At 46.2% G+C, this 19,836-nt stretch overlaps 1 protein-coding gene across 4 annotated transcripts in view; it reads left to right on the top strand.

Annotated features, from left to right (window-relative positions):
- The first annotated feature begins 7,084 nt into the window (after positions 1-7,084).
- Git (ARF GTPase-activating protein GIT1) overlaps positions 7,085-19,836 on the top strand; it is a 359,911-nt gene continuing 347,159 nt past the window's right edge. The window contains exons 1-3 of one of the 4 annotated variants that reach the window (XM_077664585.1): positions 7,085-7,486; positions 7,666-7,799; positions 11,299-11,414. In XM_077664585.1, coding sequence (XP_077520711.1) covers positions 7,429-7,486; positions 7,666-7,799; positions 11,299-11,414 — 308 coding nt within the window. In that variant the 5' untranslated portion in view covers positions 7,085-7,428. Of the gene's footprint in view, positions 7,487-7,507; positions 7,582-7,665; positions 7,800-11,298; positions 11,415-19,836 lie in introns of those variants that run through there. The other 3 variants (XM_077664587.1, XM_077664586.1, XM_077664588.1) reach the window with 3 other exon arrangements.

Raw genomic sequence — 19,836 nt, 5'->3', positions numbered from 1 at the left:
TGAGGGGAAAATAGGCAATATGCTTTGCTCTCAGAACTGTTTTCTCAGGTCATGAGCAAGAAAGAATGGCAGGGGGAGGAGAAGGGCGGCATGTGGAAGCAAGCACGCAAATTGGCATGACCTCGGGCGATGCAGTCGGGGTGCTGTGAATTTCAGTAGGGCTAGGACTATGATCTCTGAAGTGTGGAGAGAGGACCAGGGTTTTCATTTCTACCGGCCTGCACAGTGTTAAACTTATATATAAAGTATGACTCTCGTTGCTCACGCTCACGGGTATTTTGGAAGCCGCTCTGTAGCAGCGTAACATTTAGTTTGTGAAACTCGTGACCTTCCTGGGAAAGATGTTTCCACAGGGGGAGGAGAGAAAGAGATCTGGTGTGCGCGCGGTGGTTGTTGAATCTAATTCGGAAGGAATTCTCTGTTTGGCCAATGTATTGCATCTGACAATCGCCACACTCGAACATGCATACTACGTTACTACTGTCAAAGTTCAAGTTTTCACGGACGGAGTGTTTGAAATTAGAGTGTGTGCTTTGAGCTAGTGTTGTCCGCATGTGCTGGCAAACTTGACAGCGATTCTTCCTGCAAGGTAGGCAAACCACAGGCTTTTACTTATTGACAGTAGAGTGAACTACATAATTCTGCATGTTTTTTGGTAGTCTGTAGGTAACCTGTAGAACTGTTGGAAACATTTTTGACAGTCGATAGTTTTGTTCGATTATGTTGAAATGTTTTTTTTTTAGTTTTCTTGACATTAGGAAGGTTGTTTGCGAAGGTTAAGACGAGATTAGAGCGGTGTTCATTTGCAGTTGCTGATGGGGGATCCCCAAACATTTCATTACGATCTGTTGCTTCCGCTTTCGTAACGGCATCATCAATAATGGAGGCCGGATAGCATTGGTCCCTCAGAACCTCCCGCATGCGGCTAGAATTTTCTTCGAAGTCTTCTGGTCGTGAGCAGATCCGTTTGAATCTGATGGCTTGGGAATATGGAATTGAAGTTTTGCAGTGGCGTGGGTGGCAGCTCTTCTAATGAAGGTACTGTTGTCTATCCGTGGGCTTTCTATAGACACTGGTGATCAAGGTACCCTTCTCCATTTGAATTGAGACGCCCAAGAAATTAATTTCACTGGTGGAGTAAGGGTGTGTGAAACAGATGTTTGGATGCACGTTGTTAGATGCTGGAATAAAGTGGATGAATTGGTCCTCTGTTTTCGTCCATACCATCAATATGTTGTCTAGGAAGCGTTTGTAAAAAGCCATTTTTGTTGGGTATGAGCGGATAAACTCCGATTCAATGCTATGCATATATATGTTGGCATCCTTTGGCGCCATTTTCGTTCCCTTCGAGTCGAGGAGGTTCGAGCGGCCCTGCACCAACTAAACAGCAGGTCAGCGGTCGGCCCAGATAACATCTCGAATAGAGCACTCAAGAACCTCAGCGCCGTGGGTTCCGGGAGGCAGCGATGGTCACATTGAGACCACCCTGCAAGAAGCCGTCGACGCGATCGAAGACCAGCTAAACGGATCCGGATTGATCTGCTCACCGGCCAAGTCAGAACTCCAGGTGTTACCACCAAAGTACGTCAGACGTAACAAAAGCGAACCGAGGGATTACGAGGCCATCAAGATCGTCACGAGGAACGGTCAAGTGATCCCTGAGGTCGACAAAATCCGGGTGCTTGGCATGATTATAGACAAGCGACGGGGCAACGGCGAGACCATTTCCCGCCTTACAGCCAAGATTACCAACGCAATACGCCTCATCCGACGAGTCGCCAACCGCCAGCGGGAAAGGGCCAGCGGGAGAAAGCAACTCTGACGCACATCCTATGGGACTGCACAAAATTCCCCGACGAGGCTTCTAAAAGCATATCGATTCCGCCGCGACTCGCGGCTGCGGCGGAATGCTCTGACCGTGACGTGCAAATCTGGGCCGTCCAGCAGGTCTCGGCGGCTCTTGAGCGACAAAGGCCTCAGACCCTCCGCTGAGTTGCCGCCTTGGCCCCCGTCACGGCGCCTTTAGGTCATGATGCCATTAGGCCATGACGTAAATATAGTTGTTCCTCCTCCTCCTCCTCCTCGTTCCTATAGCGGTACCACTCGTTTGTAGGTAAAATGAGTTGTTGAATTAAAAAAAGTGGAGCTTGAGGACCAGATCAGTAAGTGCAGCGATGGTACTTTGGCTAGGAGCATCAGCGTTTATGTGTTTTCCATAGGATGCGACCAGAGCTCGGATGCCATCATAATGCGGTATGTTTGTGTACAGAGACACTACATCAAGGGTAACTAAATATATATATATATATATATATGTATATATATATATATATATATATATATATATATATATATATATATATATATATATATATATATATATATATATATATATATATATATATATATATGCGAAGTTGAGAGACGCTTCATTTAGACAGATTTATTTTGAGTCGACGTTTCGGACAGAGCCTGTCCTTTCTCAAGACAGAAGTTACAGCGATCTTCCTCCCGTTCTTGAGGAGTTGTAATTGGCACACATGTCCGCCACATGAAAATAGCAACAAGCAATCGGGCGCTGGAAAGAAGATGGACAGGAAAGAAAAATACTAGAAAAGGGAGAAAGAGTAATAAATAGAAAAAGAAAACGCGCTGTCGCACCCTGTCCACCGAAAAGCCGCTGGGAGCGTGCAGAAAAAAAAGAGAAAGAAAAAAAGGAAAACGCGGAGCGGGAGGGGAGAATGGTCGCCCCTCAAGGCAGAGCGGCGGCGAGTACAGAAACAGACGGTGGCGGATTCGCGGAGATGCGTGTATTCGCGTGCCCCTGGCAAAACGAGTAAAAAAAACAGAATAAAGCGCAGACATGGCAGGACACTTCCCTGGAGCCTCTTCGGCAATGCGGAATCAGCGGCGCAGTTAGCTTAAGCAGAGACACGTGCACTGTGCATGCAAACACAAACACACAAAATAAAAATAAAAAACGCGACAAAACATCCGAGTTCGGGAAAGTGTCGAGGGGGGGGGGAGGTAAACGTGAATGGCGGGAGCATTTAGGCAAGGGTTCTTCAATTGCACCCCGCTCGGCAAAGTGGTCGAACTGGGTGAGGTGGAGGTAAAGATGCGCTTCTTTATCCCGCGCAGGCTGTCACAAACGTGGGGAATTCCGAGAAAACTCTAAGGAAAATGTGTCTGTTCTCAACCGGAGATGACGTCATTAAAAGTCACGTGACCATGGCGTTGCAGGCGTGCCGTCATTTTTTTTGGGCCAATCAGCGTTTCCAGTCTACCGACCCGCAATCGCTTGTCTCGTTCTCCACCTAAGCCTGGATGGATGGGTGGATGGATGGATACGGCTGAACCCTTTACATCGGGCGGTGGCTGAAGCCACCTAGCCATGTCTTGTGAAATTTTACTCCTGTCTTGCTTTTAGCCACCAATCAGATAACCTTCGCTTGGTTACTTCTAACCTCTTAAAATCCACTTTCCCTTCACTATCCCTAAACCCCAATGCCTTGGGTAAGTCAGCCCCGCTGCCTTCCACTGCAGGGTGAAGCCCTTTACAGAAAAGTATAAAGTGTTCAGCCGTTTCCTCCTCCTCTCCGCACGCAAAGCACAAAGTAGTCTCCTGGTACCTGACTCTATACGTCTTAGTCCGCAAAACTCCAGTCCTGGCCTCAAACAACAAAGAACTTCCCCTACCATTATCATAGATATTTTCTTTGACAATTTCCTGTTTAAAGGTCCGGTATGTTTCCAGTGCCGATTTCGGCAGCATCCCTGTTTTCCACAAAGCTCTCTCTGTTCCTTTAACCTTTTTCTTAACCGATAATTGCTGATTTGCCCCCTTACTGCTGTCCAGATATTTGCTTGTCAATTTTCTAGTTCGCTTTCTCCATTTCGTGTCAACATTCTTTATATACAGGTATCTGAGAACTTTCCTAGCCCACCGCTTTTCCTCCATCTTTCTCAATCGTTCCTCAGATGCTATCTTACTGCTAGCCTCTCTGCTCTCGATCGAAAGACGCCCATCCCATATCACCCTGTACCCCCTGATTTGGTGTATTGCCATGTGCTCCCAAAGCTAACCTCCCTACTCCCCGTTGCCTAATTTCCAGCCTTGCTTGAACATCTGGCCTCATACACAGGACCGCATTCCCGAAGGTCAGGCTAGGGACCATCACCCCTTTCCAGATCCCTCTTACCACCTCATACCTATTGTAATTCCACAGTGCCTTATTTTTCATGACAGCTGCATTCCTACTAGCTTTATTCATTACATATTTTTCATGCTCTGTCAGATATTCAGCACTGTTATTTATCCACACCCCAAGATACTTGTACTCATTCACTACATTTAGCACGAACTCCTGTATTCTATGCTCGCCGCCCTCTTCATCAAATATCATGACTGCAGATTTTTCCTTACTATACTTGAAGCCTAATCTATCTCCCTCTGTACTGCATATGTCTAACAACTTCTGCAGGTCTTCCTTGTTGTCAGCCATTATCACTATATCGTCCGCGTATATTAGTCCCGGTAATTTCTGTTTAATCAATTCCCCTTGCTTGAAAAAAGATAGGTTGAAGCCTAGTCCGCTCCCCTCTAACTTGGCCTCCAAACCTTGCAGGTACAACATGAACAACAAAGGGGACAGAGGACATCCTTGTCTAAGCCCCCGCTGTATCTCTACAGGCCCTGATACATTTTTTTCCCATTTTATGAGCACTCTGTTACCTCTATATATATCTTTTAAAAGATTAATTACTCCATTTTCCACATCCAATGTGCCCAATATGTCCCACAAATGCTCCTGAGTAACGTTGTCATAGGCTCCCCTAATATCCAGAAATGCTAGCAATAAGGGCCTATGTTCCTTTTCCGCAATTTCTATACACTGTGTCAATGAAAATAGATTGTCCTCCAACCTCCTTTGTTTCCGGAACACATTCTGTAGTTCCCCTAACACCCCCTCGTTCTCCACCCAAGCCTGCAGTCTATCCTTTATAATTTGCATCACCACCCTGTAAACCACAGATGTCACTGTTATGGGGCGATAGTTACTTACGTCTGCTTTGTCCCCCTTTCTCTTATATATCATGTTCATTCTACTTAATCGCCATTCATCGGGGACTTTCTCATCCATTATCATTTTGTTCACTACCTGTATTAATGTTTGCTTGGATTTTGGTCCTAACTTCTTTATCAACATAATCGGGATACCATCTGGTCCTGTTGATGTGCCACTAGGAACCTTCTTCTCTGCCCTTTCCCACTCTCCTTGCTCAAGTGAAGCTATTGCTGTAACCGGTCTATCCTCCTTCGATAAATTATGTACCACGTGCTTTGCTGAAAATTTTTCCGTCATCCTTGTTCCTATGTGTTTTATTGCTTCATCCCGTTCTAGTCGAATACCCTCATCTGTAACAATAAACCTTTCTTCTAGCCTAGTTTTATTACTCATTGCATTTAGATGTTTCCAGAATTTTGGGGCTGCTTTTCTATTCTTTTTATTTACTTTTGACATCCATTGGGCACCCTTTCTTCTAATTTTCTCATTAATCAAATAGGATGCGTCCCTTCTACACTTTATGAAGGTATCCCATTTTCTGTCTACTTCGGGTTTTGGTTCCCCCCTCTTCTTGGAATATCTGTGTTCCCTGGATGCTTCCTTGCGCTTTTCTATTGCCCTCTTGACCTCCTCATCCCACCAACTCTTGGGTTTGCATCTTTTCCCTTTTAGCTTTACTCGCACCTTAGCTAGCTCTAGCTCCAGTAATCGAGTTAATTTGGTATAAGTCCATTCTGTTTCACTATCCTCAAAAATTACTTTCTCTATTTGTTTGGCTGCTACTTCCAATTGCTTTTCTGAGTAAAAATTTCCCCCTGATTGTTCATCTTGCTTCAGTCCTACATTGCTTTTTATTCTGAAGCTCAACTTGATACGCTTGTGGTCACTACCTAGACTTCTGGAACCATCTTCATCTATGCTCATTACCCCTAATCTGTTATACATCCTCTGTGACATTAGTGCATAATCTATCGTCGAGTGTAGACTCCCCGCCTCCCATGTTATGAGCCCTTCACACTTCTCGGTGCTGTTGCATACAACTAAATCATGCCTGTCACACATGTCCTGCAGCATGCTTCCTGTCGAATCCGTGTACCCATCCAGGTCTTCTATGTGTGCATTCATGTCACCTAGTATAATTATCTCGCCCTGTCCTCCTAGCTCATCAATGTCGCTTGCAATACATTTTAACATTTTCCTGTTTTCCTCTTTGGCATTAACCCCTGTCCACAGGTATACAAAGCCAAGGAGTGTTTGCTTGCCTGCCACTGTTCCTTTTAGCCATAAATGTTCCCTGCATCCCAGTCTAACCCTTTGAAAATTCATACTTTTATGAATGAATGCCCCAATTCCACCTCCATTTCTGCTGCCCTCTGTTCTATTGCAATATTCCCATGCGTAGTCTGGGTTACAGGGTGGTTGCTCCATGTCTCTAAGATGTGTTTCCGCTAAACCATATACCATTAATTCCTCCTGTCTTAACTGTTCTTCTATTTCCTCCCATTTCAGTCTATTCCTGCCACCTTGCATGTTAATGAAACCTATATCTGAATTAACTTGGCCCTGGCGCTTGCGTCTCTTTCTTCCCCCATGGTTCCATTGTCCGTTCCATTGCCTGTTTGTTTAAAACAGCGCCGCCATACGGCGGACGCGCGCTCTACGGCGGGCAGATTAACCCTGCTGTTTCAGGCATGTTCTTCAGGAGGCGTTGCACTGCAGAACCACAACTTTTGGCCAAAAAATAATGAAGAACAAACGTTCGACAATCAAGAATGTCCGAGCATTCAATATTTTTTCTATAAATTGCAAGAAACGAGCAAAAAAAAACATGTAAATATAAAGTTTGCCCAAAATAATCAATTACTTGCTCTCCTATTGGCCAAGTAAGAAATATGTTAGTTAAAAAAATATTGTCGCACAAATACTTGAAGAAGTTTTTTAATGGCGTTTCGGAAAACAGAAACCTTTTATGGGCGTCGTGTGCTGTTGCGTTTTCTCTACTATGAATTTTGCGCACTACGTTTACGCTGAAGTCGTCTGCGCGCAGGGCGCTCCGTGGTTACGGATTGGGACATCCTAGTAACGCCACTCTGTGTTCCTGAAAAAAAAAAAAAAGCGACTGTTCCGCATCAAGTAGTTCATCGCCCCATGATGCTTTGAGCGCCCATGGTGGTTCAGGTGCAGCGCCGCCAGCTTTCCCTGTAGTTCATAGAACGAGATGATCAGCCAGCGTACTGGCCGAGCGCGGTAAATCGAAGAGGCCCCTTGTTTTCATCGTTGCTAGCCGCCCGCTTCCGCCGGCGTCTGGTCTGCCTTGGCTGCGTGTCTGGCGCCTTGGCTGGTGTCTCGTGTGGCTCCTATGTCGCGAGGAAAGCTGCGCATGGTTGCGGAAGTGTGCGGAGACTGCGGCGCTCTGGGTGGGTGCGCCTGTCGGCGTCTCTGCAGTATTCGCGACCTCTGATTTGCGACATCTGCATCGATTATCGCCGATGCATACGTCGCGCTCGCTTAGGCATGAACTGGTGCATTGTGCTCAGATTTATCCGTCGATGGCTGGCGATCGACAGCGTGTCAGCTATGTTCCTTGTCGTTGCAGAGCCACAGTGGGGGTCCCTGAATCGAGGCTTGCTGCTGTGCGACGAGTGCTGCAGCGTGCACCGAAGCCTTGGACCCCACGTGTCGCGGGTCCGCCACCTGCACAAGGCGGCCTGGGCCCCTGCACAGCTCAACGTATGCAGTCCCTCTGTTTTACGTACCACCCGTTCAAGGACGCGGGTTCGAATCCCATTTCCATGGCGGCGAAAACCTACGCAGGGGGTCATGGATAGATGGATGGATCCATTTAAATCGGGCGGTGGTTCAAGCCACCTAGCCATGACGTGAAATTTTACTCGTCTGGATTTTAGCCACCAATCGTATAACATTCGCTTGGTTGCTTCTACCCCCTTGAAGTCTACTTTTCCTTCACTGTCCCTGAACCCCAGTGCTTGTAATAAATCAGCCCCACTGCTTTCCACTGTAGGGTGAAGCCCCCCTTTTTTTCTCACTGCTAGCCTCTCTGCTCTCGAATCACGCCCATCCCATATCACCCTGTCCCCCTGATTTGGGGTATTGCCATGTGCTCCCAAAGCTAGGCTCCCTACGCCATGTTGTATGATTTGTAACCTTGCTTGAGCGTCGGAGAGTGCCTCCTGTCGCTCATGTGGAGCTGCTTCGGAATGTGAACATGCATTCCCTGTCATTAGTCATTCAAACTGTGGACCGGAATGTGTTATTCTTCAACATGGCGTTTTCGAGGATAAGAATTAGAGAGGTACACGGTCGTCCACTTCTACCTTGAACACCGCTCTGCGTGGCCAGCGCTCCGCGGAGCGCCTCTCACGGGCGCCTGGGGAACTGGCAAAAATTCAGAAAAATTGATGGAGTACAAAATATTTCTTCTTGGTGGGAACAGCCGAAAAAAACCAAAACGCAGACACAGAAAGGAACACACAGAACGTAGACGAGGCTGACTGTCAACTAAAATTTTTATTGGAAAATCCGCGCTTTTTTTCCTTTCTGTGTCTGCGTTTTGGTTTTTTTCGGCTGTTCCCACCAAGAAGAATGAACCAACTAGCTCAGTTTTCTACTCTTTTAACGTACAAAATATACGTTATTGTTCATGTGGACAGAAAATGAGAAACTCTAAAGGCAAAAAATGGATAGGGTCAGTTAGAAATGGGTTTTTTTAATTAAATTAGGCAGGTAAAGAAGAATGGCTTTGACAGTGTTTAACAGCTGGCATAAAACGAAAGCACATACACTGTTGCGATGACTTTGGCACTGCTACGAATCGCCTAGAAGGAGGTGGCATCTCCGCCAACTTCAATCACTGCCCTCATCCTATCTGGAAAAGATCCATAAAGTGCGTCGCAGAGCTCAGCGTTTGCCCCGAGTTCCTCCCAGTGCTCTTGCACGGCAGACCCAAGGTTGTCTGACGACAAGCCATGTAGGCTGCGGGAGCACAATGCTACTTTGATTTCTCCCCACAAGTTTAAGTCCGGGGATTGCGGGGGCCATTATTACTACCTTCGGAGTGGTAATATATGCTCATCGCCATCCTACAACGTGTTAAAATTACTCCACGCTTATTCTTGGGTGTACCGATTACCTGGTATGAACTTAACTAGACATTCAATTAGAACATTTTTTTATCTGTTTGCATGAATAGCACGAAGAAAACTGTTGGAAATGAGCAGCAGCTTAGGGCGGCGCATAGGCGAGTTAAATTCCCTAGCGCATGAAGGCCGTGGAGCGGCTAACACCCGTATGCTATGAGACTTTCTTTTAAATTCCCAAGTTCTTCACATGCTTGCTTTCAGGTTAGTAACGAATCGAACGTTTTGTGAATTGAAAGCTCTAAAGTTAGGCCCCATCATGAATTCATCACTTACTTTCCGGCGCCCAACTGAGCTGATGAAAACAATAGTGCGAGTCGCGAGAATATTCCAGCTGCTCGGCACGAAGCAGCTGAACAACGAAGTTGTGGAAGTCTCATCACAGCTTGGAGACTTGGCTCAGGCATTGAGCAAGTTTTGCCCGTGACAGCCTTTACTTTTGTGAGCGCATAAAAAAAAATAAAGCACGAAAAGCAACTGCACCCGATATACCTTGGGCTGCACAGAACCAAGAGCAGTTGGTGCGCCTCTCAGGAGCTCTGCCGCACTCTCTAATTTCGTGCACATAGCAAGGGCAAAGTTAGCTTTACTGCAAAGCAAGCGCGCCTTGGCAGAGCCGCCGCGATTAAGCAGACGACGCACCGGAGGCCCCACCTACAGCTGTCACTGCGCTTGCGCGCTAGTTCCCCAGGCGCCCGTGAGAGGCGCTCCGTTGAGCTCTGGCCACGCAGAGCGGTGTTCAAGGTAGAAGTGGACGACCGTGTACCAGGCAAACAATTAGCACCATAAAAACAGTACAGCAATGAGTGGAACTGCACTATTGCTTTATGAACACAGTTGATGGGGCCATGTCGAATTGTGCGCATTTAGGTGGATGGTTTTTCTGTGCCTGATTACTGCTTTGAAGCCTAGATGTTGCAGATCATGGAGATTTTTCATACCTAAATATGCATGCAAGATAGCAAAAGGTGCGACTTATTCAGCAGGTGGAAATAATGGGACAGGAATGCCAGAAAGCATCCTCCGCACATAACCATTTCCTGGAAGTTCCCATCGGTGTCACTGTTGTCTGTGCATGTTTGAACCAGGCCTTGCCCTTTTTTCTGCTGTTCAGACCACCTTTATTCATTTTTGAAAAAAATTCTGGGGACACTTGAGCTCTGCCTTGAGAATATGATGTGATCGCATTGTAGGGAGGGGGCCATGGTTGCGTGCACTTGGTGCTAACATGGATGGGACTCCGTTTCGTCTTCCACTGTGTTGTCACCACTAATCAGTTGCACCAAGCTGCCATGCCAGTCGACCAGTCTGGGATTTCAAAGCAATACCGTTTACTGTCATGGCCAGTGCATGATCAACACAGTGCATAATGAGGCTCTTAAAGGTTTAAAATGCAAGTGGAAAAAATGGGTAAATATGAACCTCTGCCTACTTGCCACATGGCAGCCTCGCAGCTTTAAAATTTTTGAGATTTGTGTAAGCAAGCCGCTGTGGTGGCTCAGTGGTCATGGGCAGTATAATGAATAAGGCAACAAGAATGACAACTGGAATGACTTGAGAAGGTCTGTAGCTGTAGACAATATAACGGTTGCAACAGAATGATGAGAGTCAGTAATTACAGGGCAAAATTTTTCAGGATTAGTTATAGTAACCACTGAGTCAGAGACAGCAGCTTGGACATGTTGGTTACTCGTTTGTGAGGGAACAGTGCAGAACAACGTTGTTATGCGCTGTTTTCTCACAATTGAGTCAGGCAGCTTGCTGGATGTTCAGTAATGGTGAGGAAGAAAGTCTTATCAGTTACCAGCAGAAAAGAGGCAGTTTGGTTTTTAAATAATTTTTCATACACTTGAACCCTTGTGCCTTTCAGTGGTGCTGCAGTCACATTCCATGCTATATTTTCACTGCCTTGCTTCAATTGATCCAGTGTGGACTCGCAGTGCACTTGCCCTTTTTCGTGGATGAGGGAGCAGTGGAACAAAAGAGAAAAGCCTACGATGGGTGTGCCTCTCTTGCAGTCAACGAAATGGTTGTGTGGTGTAGGCAGAGTGTTTGAGAAGTCCTGTGTGCAGATGGTGCACACCCTGCACGTGAGCGGTGCCAACGCCATCTGGGAGCACCAGCTCCTGGAGCCGGGTGGTGGAAAGGCGGCCGGGCGACGCAAGCCTTGTGCCAGAGACAGCCTCCAGTAGGTGGTCGCTTTGGTCTGTGGCTAGCCTTTGCTTGCGAACACAGCTTGCCAGTGAAAGAGTGAGCTTCATTTACATAGGAGCAAGGAAACCATGCGCACATTCTGCCCACAGTTCTATGCGCAGTACCCACTCCTGTGACAGAGGCCAGCTTCGCATGCTGAAATTTTACTTTGGGCAAATATTGTGCTCAGCAATGAACTGCTCAGGGCTGATGGAACCATGTGGTGCGGACTTGCAGTGGGCGAAATTGTGCCCTCAGTGAAATGAAGCATTTCAGGGGTGGCTGCAGTGGATAAGAAGGTGCTCTATTTAAGCATGGTACACAGCTTTTTGGGTAGCAAGTATTCAGAACCATCCTCTGCATTGCTGCAGACTGCCTAGTTGTTTGCAGCTGTGTTAAGCAGGTAACTTGCTTTTCTGGGCTGTGAAAATTGGCCGCAGTTTAGTAACTGGAATGATCTGAAATCTGTGTGGCAACATTGAAAAAGATGCTTTTCCTGTTTAGTAGTTGAAGAGAAGCTTTGCAGAGCAGCTGCAGAATGAAGGCAGATGCGCAAACTTTGAGCCATGATTACATTCACTGGTCCCCGCTTGTTTGGGGAGTGTCTTCAGTGGTACTGGCAACATGCCAAGGGAGAAAAGTAAGCATGTACACCACACTCTTTCCCACCGTCTGAAGCCTGGCTGACGTGTCTGGTAACTGTATAACCAATGCAGGGTATGTTGCTGGGCGAGTTGGTGTTGATCGAACATCATGGAATCGCAGCGCTAGCAGACAAGGACACAGGGAGGACAGTGTGTGTGTCAGCGCAAGTGTGTTTGTGTCCTCCTTGTGTCCTTGTCTGCTAGCGCTGCGATTCCATGATGTATAACCAAACTGCCAAAAGTGCTTTAGTTTAGCAAAGTGGAGTGTTAGGCCAGTTGGTGATTCATGATTTGCAGGTTGGCTTAGCGCAGAGGCAAACGAGGACAAGAGAGGGACACAGGATGAGTGCTAACTTGCAACTGAAAGAAACGGAAGCAGAATTACGACCTCGAGTAACTGAATGCGCAAGCCCAGCTAACCACTGATTAAGATGAGGGGGCAGGATAAAGACAATCTGAACCAAGATAATGTGGGGCTAAACGACGTTATAAAATTGCATGGAATGTAACAGGAAGCGCCTCTTCCACCTTCAAGCAGCAAAACCCAAGAAATTACGCAGCATTTAGAAACGTAGATTCCTTTCGCAACAGAACAATAGACACATCACTCACATACTTATCGCTTCCTAACCTATGAATAAATGACGCCTCAAGAAGCTCCTTTGCAAGTTGTCCTTCAGAAAGGCCAAGAACTTTTGTTTTTCCAAAAAGTGGATGACATTTGCAGCTCAAACAATGCTTAGGCAAGTTGTTAGGTTGAGATGATCTAAAAGAAGCAGCATGTTCCCTTAGGCATTCATTGAGGGAGCGACCGGTCTGCCCTATATAGACTCGGCCACAGCTCAGAGGGACTTCGTAAACAACACCAACTTTGCACGCAACGAACTTGGTTACATGCTTGATGCTGCAAGCCAGTTTGTTGTGGCCAGTGCACAAAGGCTTGGCAGCTTTTTAGGTGCCTTGAAAAGGACTTTCCCACCAAATTTGCTTGCTATCCTCTTTAGGTTATGCGACACGCGGTGAACGTAAGGCACCACCACATATTTCTTTTTCTGCCTAGCTTCCATAGCAGCACTGGAAACAGGTCCTGTCTTTTATCGCTTGCGTAGCTGCTTAAGCAGGCCTTCCGCAGCAGTCGTAAGCACCGAAACAAGATAGCCTGCATTCTTGAGGCGTTTGATCTGATGTTCGAAAACCGATTCCACTTGGTGAAAACACGACTTGGACAGTGTGGATCTAAATGACGAAGAGACGATACCACGCTTCACAAGTTTTTGAATGTGAGGAATGATATGGTAAAGGGGTATTTTTGTACGTGCCGTATAGGACCAACATATGTGGCTTGCCATGTTAAAACGGATGCTTGGGCGAATTGGTAAATCATTTTAAGCAGAACAGCGTGCAGTTTGACAGGGACAACGAGGGAGACACGACACAGACGAGCGCTGACTTGCAACTGATGCTTATTGCTTGGAACGAGGCATATATACAGTTCCAACAAAAAGAAGAAAACAAAACAACCATTCATAGATTCACAGTCATTCATACATGCCGCACTGAACAAAGGAGATAACTGAGATCCTCATTTCCCCCTCGCTAAAAATGCCAAGAAAGTGTGCAAAAAGCTTAACCATGAAATGTTAACGAAAGGAGCCGATAAAAGTAAAGGACTTAGTTTACAAGTGTTTTTTAGCGCAACGACCCACAGACCAGAGTGTCCATTTCGTGTGATCGTATCTGAGAGAGGCACTTGGCAGAAAATTTTTCTAAAGAAGATTGTAAGTTCGCTCTCGTTGGACGATCCGTACCAGGTAAAAAATTCGCAGGATGTAATCCAGTTTTTAGAAACTAACAAGAGCGATGAACTGATGACATGCTCCTTTGACGTTAAGGACTTATATTATTCACTACTGCATGATGAGCTTTTCGCGTGCATAGAAGAATGTATTTACCAGCAAGGATTAATTGAATTCCAAAACAAGAACGGCATTTCCGTCGCGAGCTTTTTAGGACTACTTCACGTGTATTTAACTTCTACTTTCATTTCTTGGGACGGTGAGTTTTACCTGCAAAAACGAGGAGTTTGCATCGGGTCATGCATTGCTCCTGTGCTTAGTGACTTGTTGTTAGCACAAAAGGGTAGACGGCTTCAAGAAAAATTGATAGGTTCTAAGGTTGTACAGTGCTTTCGCTATGTTGATGACTTGTTCTTATAGACACTAGTGTGGAAAAATTTGACGCAGTCTTTACGCAGATCAAAGCTACCTTTGTTCAGTGCCTCCATCTTCTCATACTTAGTACTGAAGTGCCAGAAAATGTTGTCCGATTTTTAGATATCAAAACTCAGATTAATGCACCATCACACGTGTTCGCCTCACGAGCCACGAACTAGTAAGCCACTGCTCCCTTTTACGTCATCTCATTCTAAGCTGGTCAAACGTGCCGTGGCTGAATAATGCTTTCACAATGCGCTTAACAAACCTTGCATGCACTCCGTGCAGGATAGCTTCCTTCACCAAACTGCTTGGCTCGTGAAGGCTGGTTATCCCAAGCAGCTACTAGTGTCAGTGTCAGACTCTATTTTCAGTACTTTGAGCAAAAACAGAAAAGGGGAACGGGCAGATTCATTGACGCGAAAGGAAAAGGAAAAAACCACTGTTGTGCCTTACATTCATCATTTCTCCCACAGACTAAAAAAAGCAAATAGAGCACGTGTCAAAGTCATTTTTTCTGCTCCGCATAAGCTTGGGAAGATGTGCAAAATGGTTAACCCCGATTTGTTCGATATCAAATATGAAAATCAATTCGTCTCCTGTGAAGAAGGTGTAGTTTACACCATTCCCTTGTCATGTGGCAAGTTTTATGAGGGTCAAACGTGGAGATGGAGGGGGGGGGGGGCTCAGGAACGCTTGATGGAGCACGATAGCAATGTGCATAATACTGTAAAAGGGCATCTCGGCATCCACTGTAGAGACTGTGACAGCAAAATTTGCCACCCTGACTTCACTCGCACACAAGTGTTAAGCAAACAGTAACCAACTAACACGTGAAATAACTGAAGCAGCGCACATCGCGGTCAAAAGACGCCTGTGTCAGCAGCCCCCTCTTTATCGATTTGTTCCAAAGAACTGGCATTTTTAGCGAGGGGGAAATGAGGATCTCAGTTATCTCCTTTGTTCAGTGCGGCATGTATGAATGACTGTGAATCTATGAATGGTTGTTTTGTTTTCTTCTTTTTGTTGGAACTGTATATATGCCTCGTTCCAAGCAATAAGCATCAGTTGCAAGTCAGCGCTCGTCTGTGTCGTGTCTCCCTCGTTGTCCCTGTCAAACTGCACGCTGTTCTGCTTGAAATTGCCATGTTAAAAAACAATCTGAGATCTAAGAACTAGAGCGAGTCATTTTGTGGTAGTTCAAAGGCAAAATTCATGCAACTGGAGACGGCAAAAAAACCTCTCCAGGACCGAGACAGGAACAAGAGCAATGTTACCATCTGCGGTACCACAGGAACCTTCGTACGCCGATGAACAAAAAAACCCACTTTTCAATACAGCTAAACAGCTGAGGACACCCGTATCATGGGAAAAACATAAAAACGCTGATAAAGAATACTATGCGGCTCTACATAAAGCTAGGCATAAGATCATGCATGGCTCATGATCTGCAATCCCTCAAGCACAATCCAAAAAAATTTTGGAAAACATTATCACCTTCCGAAAATTCTGCAGATTTTACATTGATTGATGGGGCTGGAGATCCCAATGCTCAAGACAAACGCCCTCAGACTTCCAATAACTTCTTCGCCAATGTGTTCATGAAGGGAGACTATTCCAATATTCCATTGACACCAGATTATGACTATGACTACATGAGCCCAATAGACGTTACTGTTGATGGCGTCATGTCATTGATTAATAATCTAAAATTAAATTCATGTGGTGTTGATGGGATAAATTAAAAAATTTTGAAACATACTGTGGCTCATTCCAGCGTCATACTCGCTCAGGGTTATCATGTGAGACTCTACTTTAGTTTACTAATGAGCTGCTTAACGGTATGGACAAAAATCTTCAAATCGACTGCATATTCATAGACTATGCTAAAGCCTTCGACTGCGTTCCACACTGTTTAATAGCAAAACTCTCATCCTTGTGCCTTGATTCTTTAACAATTTCTTGGATAAGAAACTTTTTATAATTTCGTAAACAATTCACTTCTATTGATAACTATTCATCCCCTTTAATTGATGTAACATCAGGCGTACCGCAAGGTACGCCATTATTGTTTCTGATTTACATCAATGATCTACTGTTAAGCATTACCTCGACATTTAGATTGTTGACGATTGTGTTATTTATCGCAAAATCCGCTCTGTTAATGACCACATCGCTCTTCAAGAAGATCTACACCTTGTTAATAACTGGTGTGCATCATGACAAATGTCTCTTAACACTGATAAATGCCAATTAATGACATTTAGCCATAAGCGGTCTAATTACCTTTTCACTTACTCGCTTAACCACTGACCAGTCACTCTTGCGTCATCATACAAGTACCTTGGCGTCCATTTTTTTACCTAATCTCTCATGGAAAACTCATGTAGAAAAAATTATTGCCAAAGCTAGCTGTACATTACGTTATTTAAAATGCAACCTCAGGACTACACCTTCTTCCACACTGCAGCTCGCATATCAAACCTTTGTCCGCCCTCAACTTGAATACGCATCTCTCATTTGGTCACCCTAACAAGACTACAGTAATCCCTCGTTATAACGAAATCAGGGGGATGGCGAAAAAATTCGTTATAAGCAATAATTCGATATAAGCGACCACCCGAGAAAATCTAAAGCAGTCGAACTTTAATTGCGCCGCTACTGCGAGGAAGTCAGAATACAGTGTATTCAGTGAAGCAAAACATTATTCAGGTGCGAAAAAGGCAGTGAGCTTTGGCTGTTCCAAGTTCTTACCGGGCGCTTGCAACCCCTGCTCTAATCTGGCCAAGCATTGCACGAGGCCCCGGCCGCCGCCCATGCATTCAACCTTCAGGGTATTTCAAATCACGAAGGCAGTGGCTGCTTTTGTGGGAGTATTTCGGGGTATTTAGAAGGCAGTGGCCGCTTTTATGAGGGGGGTCATGGAAATGTTGTGGCTCGAGTCTGAGGTTGTTTTTGTTGTGCTCAAAAAACTATTAGCCGCTTATTGTGGGTACGCAGCGCGATCGTGAAAATTGAACGGTTCTGCAGTAGGGGCTTTGCATGATTACTGGGCATTTTTTCCCCCTGGTGTGCAGCTGTGAAGTTTGCAAAACGACAGTTTTTCGACCAGAGTTTTTCGGCGCACTGTTGTCAACGACACTGTGCTAATTCTACAATTCGAGTGGCGGTGTTCGCGCAGCGTCGCGTCCGCGCCATTGACAGATGTCTAGGAACAAAATTCCAACGATTCTACCACACATTTAGACCGTTTGTCTAGCCGGATGGCGCGAATCGAGCATGACCGGCTTGAGAAAATCGCCGGGGAAACACCATAGTTGCGTTGACCCGCCATGTTGACAGCCTCGCTCGCCGCTGGTGATGCTCGGATTTTTCGTGTTTTCGGTAAGTTATCGGTCTATTTGCACCGTCAAAAGTGCAACGTATCTAGGGGCGATGCTTTAGTGCGATGGAGGCTGATTATTTGAGTGGCAAGCAAATTTCTAGACTGGCTTTCCGAAAGTTTAAGTAGCTCCTCGCGTCGAACACGGCAAAGGGCATGCAATCAGGCAGCAGCTCGACAACACCGTTGTTCACACATGCAAGCGCTACCTGTGGGTTGCCTTTTTGTTTGAAGCGAAAACTCCGTTGAATGACGTTCGCGCGCTTTCTAGAGTTTGTCTGCTTTGGCTGATGTGAAACGGTTAGGCTTAGGAACGACAACGGCAGGTAGGGAGCAGCTCAGTTCATTGCCGAAAGCTCAGCTCGCTCGCGACTCGCAAGTGTGAATGGGCTCATAATCGGAGGGGCACTTCTTTTGTGCTTTCTGTCACGTTTCAGCGCCAGAAGTGCTCTTTGGAGCCATAAAATTTTGCTCGTGGAGCGCACCCCATGGAATGCTACGGCGCAAGTCTGCCCGCGGTATTTTGGTCATTTTTTGGCATCCAAGAGACCGCAATTTTCTGGCATCGCAAAGCGTCACGAAAACTTTATTTTCATTTGAATTCTATCACAGGGGACACCAGCGATGCGATTGCGACCGATTTGAGCGCGCTGCACCGTGGAATTTGGCAGGTACCGTTCGCTCTGCTGTAAACAGCTGGGGGCACTCGTCACTCGCTTGGTACACGTTACTAGGCAGGTCATCGGCCGTAGGTTTGGTACTTTTGTGGCCTGTTCTGCGCCTGCATGAGACTAATTCGTCGGCGGTATTAATTTGACACTGCATGCGAAAAAGGGTCGCCGCCGCCGCCACCGCTCGCCACTTCGTTCTAAGCGGGTCAAGCTCTTTGTGCGCTTCGAGTAATGTGGCTTAAAATGCATGCGTTTGGGTTGGGACTGGAGGAAATTTTGAATAAAGCGATATTCCGAGTAAAGCGATTTCGTTATAAGTACTACTGTTGTGGACTACTGTACTTAAAGGGACACTGAGGAGAAATTAAAGTCGGCTTGTATCGATAGAATACCAGCTCCTGATCACAAAAACCCCACTCTTACTGAAAGCAAAGCTCTTGTAAGGTAGAAAATAGCAAGAACCAAAATACAGGTATTGCCACCACAGGCCGATCTCGCAAGTACAAGCGTGGTGACGTCAAAGGACAAGAGACGCCACCTTGGAGGAATTTTCCTTCCTACATGGAGGTCGCGAATCTCTGAGGCTGACAAAGGAAGGTTGCACAGTTCAGTATTGAAGCAAGTTTTGCTTTAAAACCGATGGTGCACTTTTATCACACAAGGAAGACCGACAAAAGACAACCTGAATGTTGGAAGCAAAGAAAACTGATGCTTGGCGGTGCCACTGGCGGCCAGGAGAGTTTCGATTTTTTATGGCGCTTTGCGTCTAGGAGCTTTGCGTGCCCCCATGGTTTTGTTTTGATGTGCCTCGATTTACAAGCGCCGAACAGCAGAGGAACTCCAAGTGCCGCTTCAAGTGCTAGTTAACCTTTGAAGGAGCTTGTTAAGGCTGGTCAGATGATCGCCACGGCCAATGAAAAACTATGATGGCACGATGGTCGGTGATCGTACAAGGCAGTTCGCAGTATAAAGACCACTTGTGTCTTTGCACGCTCGCCCGGCGAAACAGTCCCGGCTGTGCCAGTGAACTTCAAACTACTTAACGGAAATCATTTATTAGGGACGGGAGACAAGATGCAAGGCAGTTAAGAAAAATTGCTGATGGCCTAGCTCTGTTAGGCCAGGATATATGCAGCGAAAGCGCGGAGACTTCTGCATCGGAAGAGTGCATTCACTAGAAGCGCGTTTATTGATAGTTAACCTTGAGCCTTTGTGGCGGAGTGGTAACGTCTCTGCCTCAAAAGCCAAGGGCCCTGGTTCGATTCAGAGCTTCGGCGCAGCATTTTTTTTTTATTCAGTGAGTTGGGGGGGGGTTTCAGTGGCTCCCATAGATGCCGCCACTGAATACGTTGGTTAGTGTTTAAGTGCAGGCTCTGTTAAGGCGCGTTTATACGCCGGTGTAACGCGCGCGCATGTTCTGCACGGCGACGTCACGTCGGCCAAAGCGAGACCCTCTATACTCCAACTGCGCTTGACCGCCGACGCGTTCATCGGCTTCGGCGCACAC

Source organism: Amblyomma americanum, chromosome 5 (genome assembly GCF_052857255.1).
Source record: "Amblyomma americanum isolate KBUSLIRL-KWMA chromosome 5, ASM5285725v1, whole genome shotgun sequence".
NCBI lineage: Eukaryota > Metazoa > Arthropoda > Arachnida > Ixodida > Ixodidae > Amblyomma > Amblyomma americanum.
The sequence above is the reverse complement of the archived record's forward strand: the minus strand, read 5'-3'. Positions and strand labels throughout refer to the sequence as shown.